The sequence below is a fragment of the Pseudophryne corroboree genome, chromosome 1 (genome assembly GCF_028390025.1).
Source record: "Pseudophryne corroboree isolate aPseCor3 chromosome 1, aPseCor3.hap2, whole genome shotgun sequence".
NCBI classification, from domain to species: Eukaryota; Metazoa; Chordata; class Amphibia; order Anura; family Myobatrachidae; genus Pseudophryne; species Pseudophryne corroboree.
Genome location: NC_086444.1, coordinates 700702327 through 700722680, shown reverse-complemented (window position 1 = coordinate 700722680; position 20354 = coordinate 700702327). Strand labels below are relative to the sequence as shown.

The window sequence follows — 20354 nt, the reverse complement described above, 5'->3', positions numbered from 1 at the left end:
ACACGGAGGTGCAGAGGGTGTTTCTCCTAGAGGAAAAAGCGTTGGTTATTCAAACGATGATCCGGGATGTCCTGAAGCCAGCCCTGGTGTCAGTTCGTCAGTGCTTTCGCCTTCTGGGGAAGGTGGTGGCCTCTTACGAGGCTCTGCAGTACGGGAGGTTTCATGCTCGGTCCTTCAAACTGGATCTCCTAGACAAGTGGTCGGGATCCCATCTACACATGCACCAGAGAATGCGTCTGTCGCCAAAGGCCAGGATTTCACTCCTCTGGTGGCTGCAATTACCTCACCTTCTGGAGGGCCACAGGTTCGGGATTCAGGATGCAAGTCTCCGGGGCTGGGGCGCAGTCACTCAACGGGTAACCTTCCAAAGAAGGTGGTCAAGTCTGAAAGCCAGTCTGCCAATAAACATTTTGGAACTAAGATCCGTCTAGAACGGTCTTCTCCAAGCGACCCATCTACTGAGAAATCGGGCCATTCAAGTGCAGTCGGACAATGTGACAACAGTGGCTTACATAAACAGACAGGGTGGAACGAAGAGCAGAGCTGCAATGGCAGAGGTAACAAGAATCATCCTCTGGGCAGAAAAGCACGCATTGGCGCTGTCGGCAATCTTCATTCCGGGAGTAGACAACTGGGAAGCCGACTTCCTCAGCAGACACTATCTCCATCCAGGGGAGTGGGGTCTCCACCCAGAGGTGTTCAAGGAGGTAACAGATCTTTGGGGCGTACCCCAGATCGACATGATGGCCTCTCGTCTCAACAAGAAGCTTTGGCGGTATTGTTCCAGGTCAAGGGATCAGCAGGCAGTGGCGGTTGGATGCCCTAGTGGCTCCGTGGGTGTTCCAGTCGGTGTATGCAATTCCTCCACTTCCACTCATCCAAAGAGTTCTAAAACTCGTAAGGAGAACAAGGGTTCAAGCGATCCTCATTGCTCCAGACTGGCCAAGAAGGGCTTGGTACGAGGATCTTCTGGATCTACTGCAAGAAGAGCTGAGGCCTCTTCCTCTTTGGGAGGACCTGCTGTAGCAGGGGCCATTCGCCTATCAAGACTTACCGTGGCTACGTTTGACGGCATTGAGGTTGAACGCCTGATACTAGCTCGAAAGGGCATTCCGAACAAGGTTATTCCTACCCTGATGCAGGCTAGGAAAGGAGTGACGTCTAAACATTACCATCGAATTTGGAAAAAATATGTATCTTGGTGTGAGTCCAAGAAATTTCCTGCGGTGGAGTTCAGCTGGGACGTTTTCTCCTCTTCCTGCAAGCAGGTGTGGATATGGGCCTGAGATTAAGATCCGTAAAGGTCCAGATTTCGGCCCTATCCATTTTCTTTCAGAAACAGTTGGCTGCCATCCCTGAGGTTCAGACCTTTTTGAAGGGAGTTCTGCACATCTAAAACCTCCCTTTGTACCGCCTACGGCGCCTTGGGACCTTAACGTGGCATTGCAGTTCCTCCAATCGGACTGGTTCGAGCCTCTACAGGAGGTTGAGGTCAGATTTCTTACGTGGAAGGCTGTCACGTTGGCCTTAGCTTCTGCTAGACGTGTGTCAGAGTTGGGGGCATTGTCTTGTAAAAACCCATACTTGATCTTCCATGAAGATAGGACTGAACTCTAGACACGTCAGCAGTTTCTTCCGAAGGTTGTGTCGGCATTTCATATCAACCAACCTATTGTGGTGCCAGTGGCTACGGACTCCTCAATTGCATCAAAGTCCTTGGTTGTTGTAAGGGCTCTGAAAATCTATGTGAGAAGGACTGCTCGTCACAGAAAATCGAACTCTGTTTATCCTGTATGATCCCAAGAAAATTGGGTGTCCTGCTTCTAAGCAGACGATCTCTCGCTGGATCAGGTTCACTATCCAGCATGCGTATTCTACGGCAGGCTTGCCGTGTCCTATGTCTATCAAGAACTCCAATTTTAAACTTTTGCGCTATAATAAAAATATATGATATGGCTGACAATAATGACAAACTCCTATTAAATTAAAAATATTTAATATTGCATGAATAATCACAAATAATAAAACAAGACCGGTCTTAATAATTTAAACATCTAAGATAACAAATGTAAATACTTTCCATTAAAAGGAGGTGGACTTGAGCATATTCTTCTATAAGAAGCTTTACGGTTGGACCCCTGCTGGAGTTAGACCCGTAACATACACCAGCTGCAGCATTCATCCGCTGGTCGAATTATTTTTGAGTGGAGAGGAGCCGCGTATCGGTGCTCGCAATCGGCACGTAGAGGTGGAGATCTGTGGAGCATTCAGATCGAGCAGGACAGGTTACAGCAGGCGCCAGTGCAGGTGCCGGTTTCCCCGCAGCCAGAAGCCAGCGTGGCAGATGTCGGGATTTCTTCCTGCTGACATTATTTGCTTATACCTCACGTAAGATTCCGGTTGGAGCGGCTCTCATTCACTTTATTGTCCTGTGTTGGATTGTCATGTTTAAAGGAAGTCTGATACTAAGTGACTGATTATTGGAAACATCTAACATACGGGTTCCACCAGCAGCTATATTTGATTTAGTTTGACTTTTATATATATATATATATATATATATATATTGAGTCATTTGCTTATAGAGCTAGTCTATACACTTCTGTGCACAGAATATGCTCAAGTCCACCTCCTTTTAATGGAAAGTATTTACATTTGTTATCTTAGATGTTTAAATTATTAAGACCGGTCTTATTTTATTATTTGTGATTATTCATGCAATATTAAATATTTTTAATTTAATAGGAGTTTGTCATTATTGTCAGCCATATCATATATTTTTATTATAGCGCAAAAGTTTAAAATTGGAGTTTTTGTGGATAGTTGCATTTGGGTGGTCCAGTGCAATGTGATTGACCTGCTAAACCCAGGTCATCAAACTTTTTGCAGCTGATTGTTATAATATCCAAAAGGATTCTTTTTTGATAGTACTTGCTATTAGCGCCTGGTAAAAAGGTTTTTTCTATGTCTGTCAAGGCCCACTCTACTGGTAAGGAGGGGTCTTCCTGGGCGGCTGCCCGGGGTGTCTCGGCGTTACAACTTTGCCGAGCTGCAACTTGGTCTGGGTCGAACACGTTTGCAAAGTTCTACAGGTTCGATACTTTGGCCTCTGATGATCTGAAGTTCAGTCAATCAGTTCTGCAGGAGCCTCCGCGCTCTCCCTCCTGTTTTGGGAGCTTTGGTACATCCCCATGGTACTAATGTGGACACCAGCATCCTCTAGGACGTAAGAGAAAATAGGATTTTGGTTACCTACTGGTAAATCCTTTTCTCGTTGTCCATAGAGGATGCTGGCCACCCGCCAAGTGCTTCATTTTCCTGCTTTCATTATTTGGTTCAGTACAACTTCGTTTTAGTTGAGTGCTGTATTGTTACTTGGTAAGTAATGTTTCAGCGGTTGCTGAGTTTTCAAGCTAAGTTAGCTTGATGTGCCTTGTATGTGTGAGCTGGTGTGAATCTCGCCAGTATCTGTGTTAAATCCTTCTATCGAAGATGTCCGTCTCCTCGGGCACAGTTTCTAGACTGAGTCTAGTAGGAGGGGCATAGAGGGAGAAGCCAGCCCACACTCTCAAACTCTTAAAGTGCCAATGGCTCCTGGTGGACCCGTCTATACCCCATGGTACTAATGTGGACTCCAGCATCCTCTATGGACTACGAGAAAAGGATTTACGGTTAGGTAACCAAAATCCTATTTTCTCTGGCAGGGTCCACTTGAAAGCAATGGGATATGATGGAGCGACAGCGGATTTGCACCAATCAGTCAAAGCTTTTCGGCCTCCCAGCGTGCAACAGGCCCGTCCATATAGCCCCGCCCCCTGGCTAAGGCAAATCGGTTTTTTTGTTTGGTGCGGCAGGAGCCGGACCATGGTCAGAGGGCTGCTGGTTTTTAGCAGCCCTAAGCTTTCTTATTTTATTTTTATAGTCTTACTATTTTTTTGAGTGATCTTTCTAAACAGCGTCTTATATGCATATTGGAAACAGTCGCTCCAACAACTCTCCGCCGGGTCGCGACAACGCTTACCCACGAGTACAGTGCTGTTTCAGCGGGCGTCGTGTCGGATATACTAGCAGGTCCATCAGACATTACCAGGCTGTGGCCGGAGCACGGAGGGGAAGGTAAGGCATCTGTTCCGCGTAGCATGATGGAATACGGACACAGCCGCACTGTTTTGGGAGGAGACTACCAAACAGTAGCTGACGTGCCGCCACCACGGGTGCTCCAGCGCTAGGCCTTAGGGATCTTAGGCACCAGGAATAGCATGAGGCCGCGATCCCTTTAGTTGATATCCGCATTGGGGAGTCAGATGCTCTCCTGGTCGCCCCTCCCCCAGTTCATGACCAGTTTCCGCCAAGTCTCCCGCCATGAACTGTTTCCTCGCTTCCGTCTCAGACGCTACTAGTTACACTGGGAGACAAGGGGACCCGGTCGCAGCATTGGCGGCTGTGTGATTGGGGCGTCTGTGTTCACTGAGCGCTACCTCGAGGAGACCCGGTCGCAGCATAGGCGGCTGTGTGACCGGTGCGTCTGTGTTCGCTGATCACTACCACGAGGGGACCTGGTAGCAGCACAGGCGGCTGCATGACCGGTGCGTCAGTGTTCACTGAGCGCTACCCCGAGGAGACCCGGTCGCCGCATAGGCAGCTGTGTGACCAGAGCGTCTGTATTCACTAAGCACTATAACAAGGGGATCCGGTCGCAGCATAGGCGGCTGTGTGACCAGAGCGTCGTGATCACAGGGTCAGGAAGCGGCAGTGTACACTACTAGCATTAACGTATGATCGATCTTGGAAGCGGGGTGAGTCTCCCTGTATCCCACTCTACTGAGTACGGGTAATACAGCACTAAATATCTACCTTTGAGTACGAATAGTTAAAGTGCCTATTGCATACGAGTCTGTACCATTACTGTTGTTTCTTTTGCATTGCGTCTGAATACGTTAGATCTGTTTTAAACATGATTCAGTAAATGTGTGCTCCTACATAAATGTTATTTGTAGTTGATAATATACTCGTATTGCTTATTATACTAATGTGACTGTCTGCTAGTATTTAGGCTGACTTTACTATAGGTCTGTTTAGTCTGTCTTGCAGATCCTCAGTGCTGATGCATGGAGGGTCGGATGAATATCATTTAAAGATTACAGTCACAAAATGGTGTAGTACACTGTGGAAGTGCTGATTATTTATCATGTATAAGAGCGGCAAAGGTGAGGACACTCATTATGTTTGTTTTACAAAAGCTGTATTGTCCTCTCATGATCTGGTTCAGGATGGTTCATTTGCATAGTGTTTAGCTTCAGCAGAAATACAAGGCAGATTCGGGTACAAATGTATCCTCCTTGGGCTATCTTTGCACACATATTATCCAATAAACTGAATGGATAATCTCTTCAGAATCCTGTACCAGGTAGAGCCTTTACATGCAGATCCACCTATGGTGCATCACTCCCAGCAGCAGCTTCTCAGAGCAATGGTAAGTAAAATCTTCACATTCACAGGCTACACATTGGACTTTCATCTTCTGATAAATTCAACAATTTATTCTACTTCATTATACAAAGAAGAGGTAGATCTCAGCTGCAATATAGCTGAGCTAAATAAAGCATTGAGGGAGCCTGGTTAAAAACCTAGGCACCTGTATTTGAACATCCTAAAAACCTGAGTTTCCTGAGTCAGATCAGCTGACAGAAATCAGGGAAGAGGTTGGGGCTATGCCCAAATAAAAGTTGGAATCCTAAGAAATTGAATTCTAATTACCTTCTTCCAGTTGGGGATGTTTAAAAAGAGGTGGCTCCTAAAGTAGTTATGCAAGTGATCTACTTTATCTCTACTTTCCCTGTCTAGGGCAGTCATAGGGCCAAGCCTTGGTTTTGGCTTAAATGGCAAAGACAGTAGTTGTCTGGGCTAATGCAATTGAAGGAGAATTTTTTCAAGAACGCCAAAGTTCTCATATAGTGCAATGATCCTGGAGAAGCACCAATAGATTTGGGCATTATTTCCTCCAGGGCATTAGCCCCAATCATATCTGCACGCAGAGCAGTTTTGGCTGGAAGGTGGAAGCCGATTCAGAATTTAGGAAAGGTTCGGAATAATTGTCCTTTCCGGAAAGTTTTTCTTTGGTAAAGAATTAACAGATATTCTAAAATCAGGAGCAGACTCCAAAAAGGTAAACTTTCTTCCACATACAGTTTTAAACTTAAATTTCTGTTTTTCGGCCCCTGAGTTTGATTCCTAGGAGGACTAATAAGGCAGGGGGCTGCCAAAAGTCCAGTTGGATCTACAGCTACACCACACTGGATAGGCCCAATCTCATCTGAGTTTGGAAGATAAGCAGTGTTGAGCCTGGTTGATACTCGGATACAAGACCGTCTGGGCAGGTGCTGTAGAAAGATAAGCCATCAGTAGCATGGTATGGGCCTCTGCCTGGGGACCCCAGGCTGGGGGGGGGGGGGCGATTTCTATAGGCCTACAGTTCTGACACCGTACTAGGTATGTTTTCGCCTCCACAGCCATCTCTGGTAGAGACGAAGGACAAGGCTTGCAAGAGGCAGTTCAGAAATTGCTTCAGCAGAAATAGTCATTTCAATTCCTCTTGCAAACGTGGACAACGTTTTTACCCCAACCTGGTAAAATCAGAAGCCAAACGGGTCATTTTGGCTTATGCTCAATCTCAAAATGCTGAACAAATACATTTGAAACCTCGGTTGCACTTGCAATCGTTATGTTCCTTATGCTTGGCATAGAGCCAGGGGATTAAGGCTACCCCTGGATCTACAGGATGCTTACCTTCAGGTGCTATATCACTGTCCATCAGTGTTATTTAAGGGTTTGCTATCTTCCAACAGCATTTTTTAGTTATAGGACTTACCTTTTCGGTTAGCCTGACTATTTAACAAACATATGAAGGTGAACACATCTCATCTCCGCTAGCAGCGGTTAAGAATTTCTCAGACCTAGACGATCTTGGCACACAGGGATTACCCTTACGTCTTCTGCAACAGACAATAACCTGTATGCAGATGCACAAGTGAATCAATAATGAACCATTAAGTGTCTCCAGTTCCATCACATCGGATGATTCACTTGGGGGCTGTACTGGATCAGGTCTGCAAGAAGTAATTTTTACCTTGCAACAAGGGTGTAGTCTAGGATTCAAGTTTTTGTTACACAGTCAAATGGATCCATTCACGCAACAAAGTGGGTGATGGGTTTGATGGTATCTACATCAACAGAGTTAAGTATGCACAATTCCACCTGACGTCTCTGCAGCGTCTGAATTTTACCAAATAGAATCTAAAGTCACACCACACTAAATGTGCCCAATTGGATCGTGAAAGATGGGCAGTGTTGTCCGGGTTGGTACTTGGAGGAACCACCTGGGAATACAAGGTGCTGTAGGTAATTATGGAAGGCTTCACATAATGAAAACGGAATGGTACTTACGATAAAAGTAAGAAGGTCTTCAGCCTGGTGGAAACAGTCATCCCAGCTGGACAAAGGGAAATCCTTTTGGGTATCAGAATGGAAAAAATTCTGACATTGAGGAACAGTGTCAGGAAGGTTGTGTTCCCAAAGAAGTAGGTTGTATGCCAATTAAAGGTGGAACCTTGGGCCACATATAGGACACCGGTGTAGGCACAGGAGAGTTTTCAAGGAAAACCAAGCCAGTGCTGTGCGGACTATGCGCGTACCTCAACATCAGGAAGGAACTCGCAGCCGAAAAGTGATGAAAAAGGTAAAGCACATACTAAGATGGTCAGAACTTGATCGTTTAACCGGGTCCGCTATTTTCATTCCGGGAATCCTAAATAGGGAAGCGGACTTTCTCAATTTGACAAACCATTCAGGAAAATTAATGGGCTCTACACCCGGAGGGTTCCTGATTTCGGTGAACTAGAGGTATTTGCCAGAGATATATCTCATGGAGTTTTTGTCGGAACAACAAAGTGCTCACATAGGGGTCAAAAACAATGGATCCCAGAGTGATCTTTGTGTATGTCTTATCGGTGAGATGAGACTTCTGGTTTTTATGTTTCTCCAATCACCCTATTACCCAGGTTGATGAGAAAGCTAAACCGGAAAACCAGCAGTGAATGGCAATGGATACTCTATTTCTGCTCTCCCATGGTCCAGAACTACTGACGCAGGGTCCTGGTTATCACAGACTTCTGGTTCTACGGTCCTTGATGGCATGGCCTTGATACATTTATCCTGAAGGTAACAAGATGTTTGCAGCAGGTGATTTAAACGAGGTCAGAACAAGGAACCCTTCCTTAGCTCGCCTTTATCACCAAATATGGCAAGCCTATGTTCAGGCTTGCAGTGAGGTTGGACCTTAGATCTTTCAGAGTTCTGGGGTCTTGGCATACTTTCGGGCACGAATGGATAAAGCTTTGAAGGTGGCTCCCTTTGAAAAGCAAGGGTCGGCATTGACTGTAGGGTTCCAAAAATAAATGACATACAGAATGTGCGTACTTTTTTCCAGGTTATGCGGCGCATTCAGCCTCTGGTTGTTCCTCCTACGGTGCCGTGGGACTGGTGTTAGTCCTTAAAGCCCTTCAAGTTGCCCAATTTGAACCATTGGTTAAAATGGATCATAAATGTGTTTTCTACTGACTAAGGTGTCAGCTAGAGGAATATCAGTCATGTTGTTCCCCATTTCTGATCTTTTATCCACATAAACCAGTTCTTATAACTAAGTTTGGGTATATTTCCAAGGTGATGACTAAGTTCCACCTTAACGAAGAAAATGCCCCGGTTTTTCAGGTTCCGGGCCTCGCTGCGGGAGATGCATCACTAGACGTGATCCGTGCATAAGGGATCTACGTGTAATATACCAGTGCCATCAGGAAAGAGATTCCCTCTTCATTCGCTATGGATTTCACAAGAGAGGATGGCAGGCTGGTAAGCAGATGCTGGCAAGATAGCTTCAGAGGACGATTTCAGAAGCATATTCTCTAAGCTGATCTCCCTATTCTGGCTAATGTCTCTGTTCATTCTACCCATAAGGTAGGTCCTTTTTGCACAGCACCATGTGGTGCCTAAACAGAACAGGGTTGTAAGGCAGCCATATGTTCTGCCATTTACACATTCAGTAGACGTTATGCTTTGGATACCTTTGCCTCTCACAATGCTGAACTCGGGTGAAGGATTCTCCTATGCATCAGGAGCATCCCCACCACTATACTGATTTGGGAAATCCCATTGTCATCCTGTGGATAACCTGTGGACCCTGCCGGAGAAATATACGTTATGGTAAGAACTTACCGTTGATAACGGTATTTCTCCTAAGTCCACAGGGATCCCACCCTGACGCACCCGATTTGAGGATCCTTTTACTCACTAACCTCTTCCTTCTTGTACGAGGGTGTGCATGTGGGTTCTTCTCGCCTGATTAGGGTTCTACATGATGCTCCTGCCTTCTGCTTTGGAATACAACTGATTTGCCTGAGCCAGGGGGCAAGGATATATGGACGGGCCCGTTGCATGCTGGGAGGCCGAAAGCTTTGACTGATTGGTGCAAATCTGCTGTGTCTCCATCATATCCCATTGTTATCCTGTGGAACCTGCGGACTTAGGAGAAATACCGTTATCAACGGTAAGTTCTTACCATAACGTATATTTTCTCTCCGCATCTAAACCCGGGATTACTGCCCCTAATCTGCGAAATCAGTGGTATTCCGCAATGCCATGCTGGTTTCTCATGGATTCACGTGTGTGATAAACACTGTGGCTAATTGAATATTCCCCTACAGGGGTTGGTGAATGTAGAGATGTATAGTGGGAGATGGACATAACGAGGTTTCCAAAGGCTGGGATATAGATGGAGATCAAAACACATGTAAGAATAGATGTGAGGGAGTGGGTGGGTCCTAGTATGTATTTATGTATGTGTGGTAGATTATTGCAAATATGTTTCATTTTAAATATTACTACTTTTCCTCTAAAATGTGGGCAGGTAGAACTATTAGGTGGATTGCATTGTCTACAAAATAGTTTTTGTGTTTTTTTTTTTTGGGGGGGGGGGGGAGGGTTGTTATTAGTTGTGTGTGAAACGGCAGTCAAAAGGTTATATTTGTCGTGCCTGCTCTCTCGTTGTAAAATCTAGTATACAGTTTGTATTAGTTGCTCTAGCACTAGCCTTATTTGTGAAATATATTTAATTGCATTCATCATATAATGTATTGCAACAGTTAAATTTGCAATGTCAGAATAGAGGAAGTTGGCTGTCCACTTATACTGTATATTACCGTAACGTCTTCTGGACAGTATGGATGGTGTAATGGTTAGCATTACTGCCTCACAGCACTGAGGTTATGTTAGATGTCCTCCATGGCCCTAAAGGGCCCTACACACTAGGCAATGTGTGTGGCCGATATGAACAATCTTGTTCAGTAATGAACGATAAATTGTTCATATCTTTCATTGTGTAGGCACCAACGATGAAAGATGTTCGGCCCCACTGTCGTTCATCTTTGGTGACGGCTCGTTTGTGCATGCAAGTCAATATGGACAATATCGTCCATATTAGCATGCAGGGCTATGGGGCCCGGTGACGTCACTCCCCCTGTCACCCCTCTCCCCGCCACCGGGTCGGGCGCCTCGGCGGCAAATGTGTAGGGGGTATAACTGTGGGGAGTTTGTATATTCTTCCCGAATTTGTGTGGGTTTCCTCCGAGTACTCCAGTTTCCCCCCCCACAAGCTAAAAATAATTGGATCCCAACTAAATGAACCCTAGTGTGTGCGTACATGTGGTAGGGAATATAGATTGTAAGCTCCACTGGGGCAGGGACTGATGTGAATGGCCAAGTATTCTCTGTTAAGCACTACGGAATATGTGTGCGCTATATAAGTAACTGGTAATACATACATTTAAATTTACTCTGTGATTGCGGTTTGTAGCCTTCACTGTTCTGTATTGTAGTTAAACCCTTATGTAAATTCTTTACTAAATATTGTTCTTTAATATCTCATGTCAATTATATACGAAATCTGGTAATGTGCCTTTTTAAAAGTAAAATCTAATATTTTCCAAGGATAGTTATGATAAGTTTCCATTTACAGTTAAAACTGTACAGTTCTGCTTCTGTGGTTTTCTGAGGCTTTAAATGCATTTGTAATCTATATGGAACAAACTCTACCTGTATGAACGGACGTTTACTTAATATACTTAGTTAGACTGCAATAATAAAGCATTCTGTTACTTTTATTCCCCTCAGCACTGAAGTCCTCACCCTCCAAGAAGGGAAGAAGCACTCTTCTTGTGCCTCGCCTTATGGGACCCTCTGCTGCTTTCTCTGCAGGACAGATCCCCACCGAGCGTGAAGAAGGAAAATATGACCTACGTGGAACACGGAGCTACCCAACTCTGGAGGATGATGGTGAGGTTGAGGATTTAGTAGTGATAATGCTGATTTATATACAGGAATGAAAAGCTATACCTTAAACACACTTTAAATACACTTTACCATGGAGCCGCTGCGGCCGCTATACTTAATACACACTCTACGTACTCTTTACGCTGTTAGTGTAAAGAGTCCCGTACTGTGTACGTACTTTGCGCACAAATGCCGCGCTGATGGTACAAAGTACACACAGCGCGTACACACCCAGAGATACACCGCAAACCCTTAACAGCTATGCAATGCGATAATAATACACTTTAAACCTTAGCAGGGAAAGGAAGACACGACACCAGATTGTAATTAAACTGCTGGGTTCCGACACCACAGCATATTATTACTGAAAGGGGATTACAATATATACAATACAATACAACAGAATAATGGCCACAGTCAATGTTACATACTTGTTTGGATTTCGATGTGCTACCCAGGCTGGTCCTCCGTCATCTAGATAGATAACTTTGTGAGTCTTGTGTCTGACCAGGCCTGCAGCAGGCTGTCTTTATACAATTCTTCCAAAACCTAACACAATGGATACTGTAATCTTTGTCCATTGGACACAGGGAGGGTCATTTACAGTACAGGAGAGGTCATAGGTCGGTTTGAATAGGTGGGCGATGTCTGTTCCAACTGCTCTTGTGGGTGGTCTCCTCTGGATTCCCGCCGCATACATAATGTACAGTAAATACAGTTTATATGTATATTCTGCTCCTGCACATAACTATTCGCAGGAACATGCGATCTTCTTCAAACCAACACCGGAATATTACCCTTACAATACCCTACGGCTGGATACCAAACACCACCTTATAACCTTGTTCTGTCCCCTCCTATCCTATAAAGGTGAATCCCTTTGTTCTGTTACCATTTAAACTGCTGTAACTTACTGATGTGGTGCAGGGAGACTATGTGTACATTGTGCACTATTTGGATTAAATATGTAATGTGTTTTGATAGCTTTCCATGCGTTCACAAACTCTACCGTAAATACCCATACCACGCGCTAATGCGCAGGACCGCGGGAGCGACCATACGCAAATTGCGGATATGTGCACGCACGGCAGAACAAGTACACGCGCAGAGGCCATCTGTGTGTAGTTTGTACTTGATGTGTGTACTGCAATATTTTTCGACTTTGACAGTCCACCCTTTGGCAGTCACCAATAACTGCCACTATCTAATCACTAAACAGAAAAATATCTACACAATATCTACAGAAGTTTGGATGATCGGGGGAGAGTTGTAGGTGGGAAATATATGACCTAGTGGGATAGTAAAAAGCATGTATTTATGAATTCATGTCTGAGGGGCATGTATCATCGTGCCGTATATGTAATAAGCTTCGAGGTATTGCGAAGTATACATTAAATCCTTCTCATCCCGTATTAAGGGTCTGTAAATGGGCCAACAAACACTACCGAGCTCTTTTCGGCTTCTTGTTCCAACAAATGGGGTGCACATTTAGTTGATGATACATGGAGGGGGAAACATATGTGAGTGCTAGTATATGTGGATATCACCTGTCGACTATGTGTGCCATTAACTGGAGGTTGCAGAGATGAAGATAAGACACATATATAAAATACATTCACATAAACATTTTGGGTAGGGCTGATGTCTTTTCCGGATGGATGTTTCTGGGCAGAGGGGGAAACAAAAGAAAAATGGGTGAAAGAAACAGGCCATGAAATTAATTTGCAATCCTTATCATAACACGGTCTCTATGGATGGGTCATAAATTAAATCTGCTGCTATAACAGCGCCCTCGCTCCTTAGACTCATCAGATTTGTGCCGTGCTTGCGCCGCATTAGAATTCGAACACACCTAAATATCGAACCAATAATTATGACGACTCCCAGGATACAAAGGAGAAACTTCCCCACACTCATAATGACATTCTGAGCCCACTCTCCTAAACCTGAGAACCATGTGCGTGGGTTCAACCATGAGACCCAGCCGGTCAGTTCATTACTCACAGTCGCTAAGGTAAGGTTGTGCTTCCTCCTGAACTCCCACTTCAACTGCAAGATATCGTCCATCTTTTGATCGATGATCTCCGTGGGGTCGTCAGTGCTGTTTGTAATATACGTACAGCACTTCACACCATATTGAGTTGCCAGAGTAACACAGTACCCACCTGTCACGGCTGTGACATAATTAAGGACCATCCTGTGCTGAATCAGTTCCTAATTGTAGGCTTGTAACTCCCTTCCCGTATACCTGAAGGTGTCGTCATACATCTCAGTGATATTGTCTATCAAGTTCGCTAGCGCGTGGATATACCTATAATTTATAGTTCCTCTGGCAGTAAGGGTGATGTCTAATGCGAGAAGGAATTGAATCCCGGTGGATTTGTGGATCAAATCAGAGGCTGCGTGCTCTGCCCTATCTATGAGGTGTCTCTTGATGATGTGTTCATAGTGAGTATGAGTATAAGGAGCCTAAGCACTGCGGTGAACGTCTTTCATCTTATCATGGGTTATGGTCATGACCTCTGGCAGTACTCTCCCAATATAACACAATCCCTCTGAGCTCGGGGCAAGCTACATGTACGCCTTCCTCCCACATATGAAATAGGCATCATCTGGGAGAACATAGGGGACAAAGTACAAGTATCGGGCTGGATGATATGCGCACAATACCCTGGCGATACTTTTCCAACCCACATGGTCTTGCTTCCACGAGTATACCTATACCGAAAATACCACCCACTGTTGGCTATTTGGCGTACAAGTTCAGAGTCTATGGGTATCCTATCAGCTCTGTGTGAAAAGGTCATTGTCTGGTTATTCCACGTCACTTCCCAATTTCCCGGTTTTCGGTAATTGGAAATATTAAAACACAATAAGGACCTGTCTACATGATACTGGTGGAGCTTCAAACTAGGGGGCCTAGAGATGTTGAGTTTCTTGTCCACCGGTCTCCCACCCCGTAATTCGAGTACCTCATCTATTGCTAAAGGGTATGGTACTAATCCTGACTTGCTCTGACCTTGAGGTACCTGTGAGCACACCCAGCATTTTGTCTGGTTTAAGACATTACCCACTAGTGAGTGGTAATCACTCAATGGATGACGGTCCATGTCGATATGAAGGTTGGACTGACATCTCTGGATGCACCCATCCTCAACTATATTCTCACAATTCCTACAAATACAATATTCATCAGACAATAACCCCTCACAGTGCCTCCGAGCTCCCTGACTACCAGAGCGCTTACTGATGCCAGTCTTTACTAAAGTGATGTGCTGATCCTGAGATCCTACAAATTCATACTCGCCATCGGAACCCATTCCAGATCCCTGCTCGACCTCTCTGGGACCCTCAACAAAGCAAACTGTCCTGATCAAAACCAGAATTACTAACAGAACCCGGAACGCAGTCTCTTGTGATCGCGTTAGGGGAAAGGAGGAAAATAAGAAGGAGAAAAGAAAGGAAAATGCAGGGGGAGGTGAAAAAAAGAAAATGGTACGACAACCGTTCTAGATCTTGTTAATCGCTGTGCTCAGATGCCCTTCAACAGTCCTGCTTCTCAACTTTCCCGGAACAGACATTCCAGTGATACGAGGTTCTCTACACTCTGCTCTTTGTCACGAGTTCTCTCCGGGTCAGCGACCTTCTTGCAGTGGGACGAGTGGACCCAAGTCTCTCTTTCGGCGACCTTCAATGCTGTCGTGCTGGTTAACAAGACTTGATATGGTCCTTCCCACCTGTCTATGAGGCAACCTGAGCGTAAGAAATTTCGAATCATCACATAATCCCCAGGTTCAATGTCATGACAGTTACTGTTCGGTAGGTCAGGAATCACCAGCTTTAAATTTCTTTGTTGATTTCTCAGCTGCTGGCTCATCCCAACCAAATATTTCACAGTCACTTCATTATTACATTTCAAATCATCATGGGGGTCTGTCATTACATGAGGTTGTCGACCAAAAAGAATTTCGAAGGGTGATAGGTTAAGGGGAGACCTGGGAGTGGTTCTGATGCTGTACAACACTAGTGGCAAAGCTTCTGGCCACGACAATCCAGTTTCAGCCATTAATTTGCTCAGCTTGTTCTTAATAGTGCTGTTCACTCTCTCCACCTTTGCACTCACCTGTGGACGGTACGGAGTGTGCAGCTTGCTATTAATTCCCATCAGTTTGCACATGACCTGAAAGACTTCACCTGTAAAATGGGTACCCCTGTCACTTTCAATTATTCTAGGGATACCATATCTACACACAAATTCCTGCACAATTTTCTTTGCAGTGAACGTAGCAGTATTTGTGGCAGCAGGGAACGCTTCTACCCAGTTGGAAAATACATCAATACAAACTAACACATATTTTAAATTCCTACAGGGTGGTAACTGTATGAAATCGATTTGTATTACCTGAAAAGGTCCGTCTGTTGGAGGGATATGGGATGGCTCTGTTGGTATTGACTTTCCAATATTCTTCCTCAAGCAAGTAAAACATGTCATTGCTCTCTTACCTGCATGAGAAGAGAATCCTGGCGCACACCAGTAGGCTCTTACCAGCTTGCACATACCCTCTTTGCCCAGATGAGTCAGACCGTGTGCCGCCTCAGCCAGACTTGAAAGATATGCTCTGGGGGCCACTGGCTTACCGTGTCCACCTGTCCAAAGTCCTGAGGACTCCTGGCCATACCCCTTTGACTTCCAGACCGCCTTTTCCTGTAAAGAACACAAATCTTGCATTTCAATAAATTTTTGTGTATTGATTGTTTTGAATGTCATCAGTGATGTGATGTTCGTTTGTATGGGGGTGCTGGCTGCTGATTTAGCAGCTGCGTCTGCCCGGCTGTTACCAAGTGAAATTGGGTCTTGGTTGTAAGTATGTGCTTTGCACTTGATAACAGCCACTCTGTCTGTTTCCTGTATCGCTGTTAGAAGCCTTTTTATGTGGGACGCATGCGCTACAGGTTTGCCAGCTGCCGTCATGAAATTTCTGAGGCGCCATAGGGCCCCGAAATCATGCACCACTCCAAAGGCGTACCTAGAATCCGTGTATATATTATCTGACTAACCCTTGGCCAATTCACACACTCTGGTTAGGGCGACCAACTCAGCAACTTGTGCTGAGTGCGGTGGGCCCAGGGGTTCAGCTTCTATGATACCTCTGTCGTCTACAACTGCATATCCAGTACACAAGTCTCCCGATTCTGTTTGTCTGTGGCAACTACCGTCGGTGTAGAAGGTAAAGTCTACTCCTTCCAGTGGGTTGTCACTGATGTCAGGTCTCGCTGTGAAAATCTAATTCAGGTATTCCATACAATCATGCGTATCAGTATCTGCACTAAATCCTCCTTCACCATTATTCTCATCCTCCACCCTTTGTGCCTGTCCAGGCACACTTGGCAAGTAAGTTGCAGGATTTAGTGAGCTGCATCTCTTAATGGTGATGTTTACCGGGGCCATCAGTGATAATTCCCACTTTGTAAATGAGCAGATGAGACATGTCTAGTTTGGGCTGAGTTCAGTAAGGCTGATACTGCATGAGGTGTATGAATGGTCAGGTCATGTCCTAACACTACGTCCTCGCTTTTACTTACCAGCAAAGCTATCGCTGCAACACTTCGCAAGCAAGTGGGGAGAGACCGCGCTACCGTGTCCAACTGTGCACTGAAGTATGCTACCGGTCTGCTGGCATCACCATGTCTCTGAGTTAAAACGCCTGCCACGCACCCTGCACTTTCTGTACCGTACAATTCAAAGGGCTTCTCATAATCTGGCATACCTAATGCAGGTGCCTGTGATAGGCACTGTTTGAGTCTCTCAAATGCCAGTTCGGACTCATCTGTGTGCGAGACCCGTTCTGGTTTGTTTGAAGAGACCATTTCTTGCAAAGGTAAAGCCAGTATAGAGAACCCTGGAATCCAGTTTCGACAGTACCCACACATTCCAAGGAAAGTGCGGATCTGTTGTTGCGTTTGTGGCAGAGTCATGTCGTGAATCGCCTGTATTCTATCAGCGGTGAGGTGTCTAAGTCCTTGGGTCAAGCAATGTCCCAAATATTTTACCCTGGTCTGGCACAACTGCAACTTATCCTTTGAAACCTTGTGTCCCGTTTGGGAAAGATGAAACAGAAGCTGTTTCGTGTCTTTCAAGGACGATTCGAGTGATTCAGAACATAATAAGTCATCGACATACTGTATTAGCACTGATCCACTCTCAGGTTGAAAGGATTGTAAACAGTCATGCAAGGCCTGAGAGAAAATACTCGGGCTGTCAATGAAACCTTGGGGGAGACGAGTCCAGGTGTACTGTACTCCCCTGTATGTAAAAGCAAAAAGGTATTGGCTGTCAGGGTGAAGAGGGACATAAAAGAAAGCAGAACAGAGGTCAATGACAGTGAAAAATTTTGCCGTAGAGGGAATTTGCATGAGGATGACAGCTGGATTGGGCACTACGGGGAATTAGCTCTCATCTATCTTGTTTATCCCCCTTAGATCCTGCACTAGCCTGTAACCCCTCCCCCCACTCTTTTTCACAGGGAAGATGGGACTATTGGCGGTGCTGGACGTCCTGACTAGGATGCCCTGCTGTAGCAGCCGCTCTTTGACAGGGTACACTCCTAATTCTACCTCTGGCTTCAGAGGATATTGAGGGATTTTTGGAGCTATCCTACCATCTTTTACTTGCACTACTACTGGAGCTACATTCGCCATCAATCCAGTGTCTTGTCCATCTTTGGTCCAAAGGGAACCCGGTATTCGTGAGATCATTTCCTCTACCTTTGATGGACACTTGTCTGTAACAGCAGAATGCGACATTAGCCTTTGAGGGGTGTCTAATATATCTTGCACTTCTTGAACGTGGTTCTCAGGTATATCCAAGAAGACACCTTCAGGAGTACAGTATATGACACACCGCATTTTACACAATAAATCTCTGCCGAGTAGATTAGTCGGAGCCGATGCAGCCAGCAGAAAAGAATGTTTGGTTTGCAAAGGCCCTATCGTAATCTCTGCCGGTCTACTCAAAGGGTATTGTTGCACAGTTCCTGTTACTCCCATTGCCGAAATTGTTTTACCCGTGGTTTTTATACCCATCGTTGAATTTAACACTGACTTGACCGCCCCTGTATCTACGAGAAAAGGTAATGGTACACCAGCTACATCAACCGTTACCTCAGGTTCACTACCAAGGCTAGCAATCAACTTCACTGGCTGCAGACTACAGGTGTGGCCCAACCCCTATATTGTGTTGAGACCCTCTCGCAGCGTATTGGCAGCTACAATATGTGAGGGAGGTAGCTGAGAATTTTCGGAGGCCTGCCAGTCTCTCCTTGGTGGGTACCTCCTTGTTTCCCCTGCATGTGGATCGTGATTTCTCCTAAGTGGTCCCTGATCCCAATTATGTGCATTATAGTGTGGTTCATATCCTGGTCTAGGGGGTTGGTATACATTATGTGTACCTTTTTATTCTTACATTCCCTCGAGTAATGTCCTACCTGGTGACAAGCATAGCATGTTACTATACGTGACTTACCATCAGGGATCTGGGGTTTCGGCTGATATGGCTTTTTGGTAAGTGCGTCTATACTCGCTGTCATCAGCTTTTCCCCCTGAGACTCCCTGTGCTTACTGATGTTCCTGTCGTGCTCGATAGCGGACTCTCTCAATGCAGCCGCCGAGATACTTCTCCAGTTTGGTAGAGAGGTCTGTACCCTTACTCTTAATGCCTCTTTTAACCCGTTCATTAATACAGTAACAGCTACCTCCCTGTGATGCGCATTATCTTTTATGTCCTTGATCCCAGTGTATCTAGACATTTCCTGCAGTGCTCGATGGAAACATTCGGATGCCATTTCACCTTCCTTTTGTCTTATGGAAAAGATTTTATTCCATTTGACAACAGTAGGGAAATATACTCCTAATTGCAGATTGATTTGCCGTACATTCTCCTGATTGTATTCATCAGCGAGAGGTACTTCTGCGTCTAACTTACAATCAGTTATGAATTTTGCAGGGTCAATATTTGAGGGTAAACATACCAGTAGCACTGTTCGCCAATCTTTGTTCGTGGGTTCGTTGGCGTTACCTAACTCTTTAATGAACCTCTGGCATGCGACTAGATCTTTTCTGGGATCGGGAAATTCTGACATAATTGACCTTAACTCTGCTCGGGACCAGGGACAGTGCATGGCAATGTTCCTGATGGGAGTGACTCCCTGAGCGTCAGTCTTCCCATTGGGGACTGCAATCACCCTGAAAGGATTTAATTCAATTACATCATTCTGGTTTGATTCTACAATGTGAGGTGCTATTGTCTCTGCATAATGTATGGTACCATACTTACCTGTGGACACGACTTCACTTTTCCCTCCGCTAAGGGGCCTTGCTACTGCTCTTGTTGGTTGGGCCGTGCCCACCTGAGAGTGTCCTGTATGGTGGCTGCTAGAGAGAGTGCCGATATCGTGCTGGGCTCATCTTCCTGCTCGCAGTCCTGGGGAAAATTTTAAAATGGGATACAACTGGCAAGGGTTAGCGTTAGTACATTTATCAATTACTCTCCTATCCTGTACCAATGTACCATTGTCTGTAGCCACTTTCTCCCCCACAATATATGGTGGTGGTGGTGCGGTCGCCATTGTTTTCCCGCTAGGTCTGGAACCTGCTGCGCGAGCTAATTCCCTTTGCACATCCCCCTCCTGTTGCCATAAATTTAAACAATCTGTATGTCTAATCCTTTGTTTCTTGGATTTTATCAGACATATCCTTATCCTTAAGTTCTGTAATACCTCTGGTTCAAATCTGCCCACCCTAGGGAATGGTACCCTGTCTTTGTCAGTCATACGTACCCATTCAGACAAAAAGTCTTCCGTGTGTGATCCATATTTACCACACATAACAAACCTCGCTGACCCCTTGGGCCGCGGCTCTTCAACCTGAATCCTGGCTACAAAACGTCCACCACTTGTGCAATTGGATCCCATCGCGGA

The 20354-nt window shown here is 45.3% G+C and overlaps 1 protein-coding gene across 6 annotated transcripts in view; it reads left to right on the top strand.

The window, feature by feature from the left end:
- The window catches only part of PIP5K1C (phosphatidylinositol-4-phosphate 5-kinase type 1 gamma), a 336412-nt gene that overhangs the window by 214196 nt on the left and 101862 nt on the right, over positions 1-20354 (top strand). For all 6 annotated transcript variants that reach the window (XM_063914840.1, XM_063914837.1, XM_063914838.1 and 3 more), the window contains one exon: positions 11221-11382. In XM_063914840.1, the coding sequence (XP_063770910.1) occupies positions 11221-11382 (162 nt within the window). The remainder of the gene's footprint in view (positions 1-11220; positions 11383-20354) is intronic.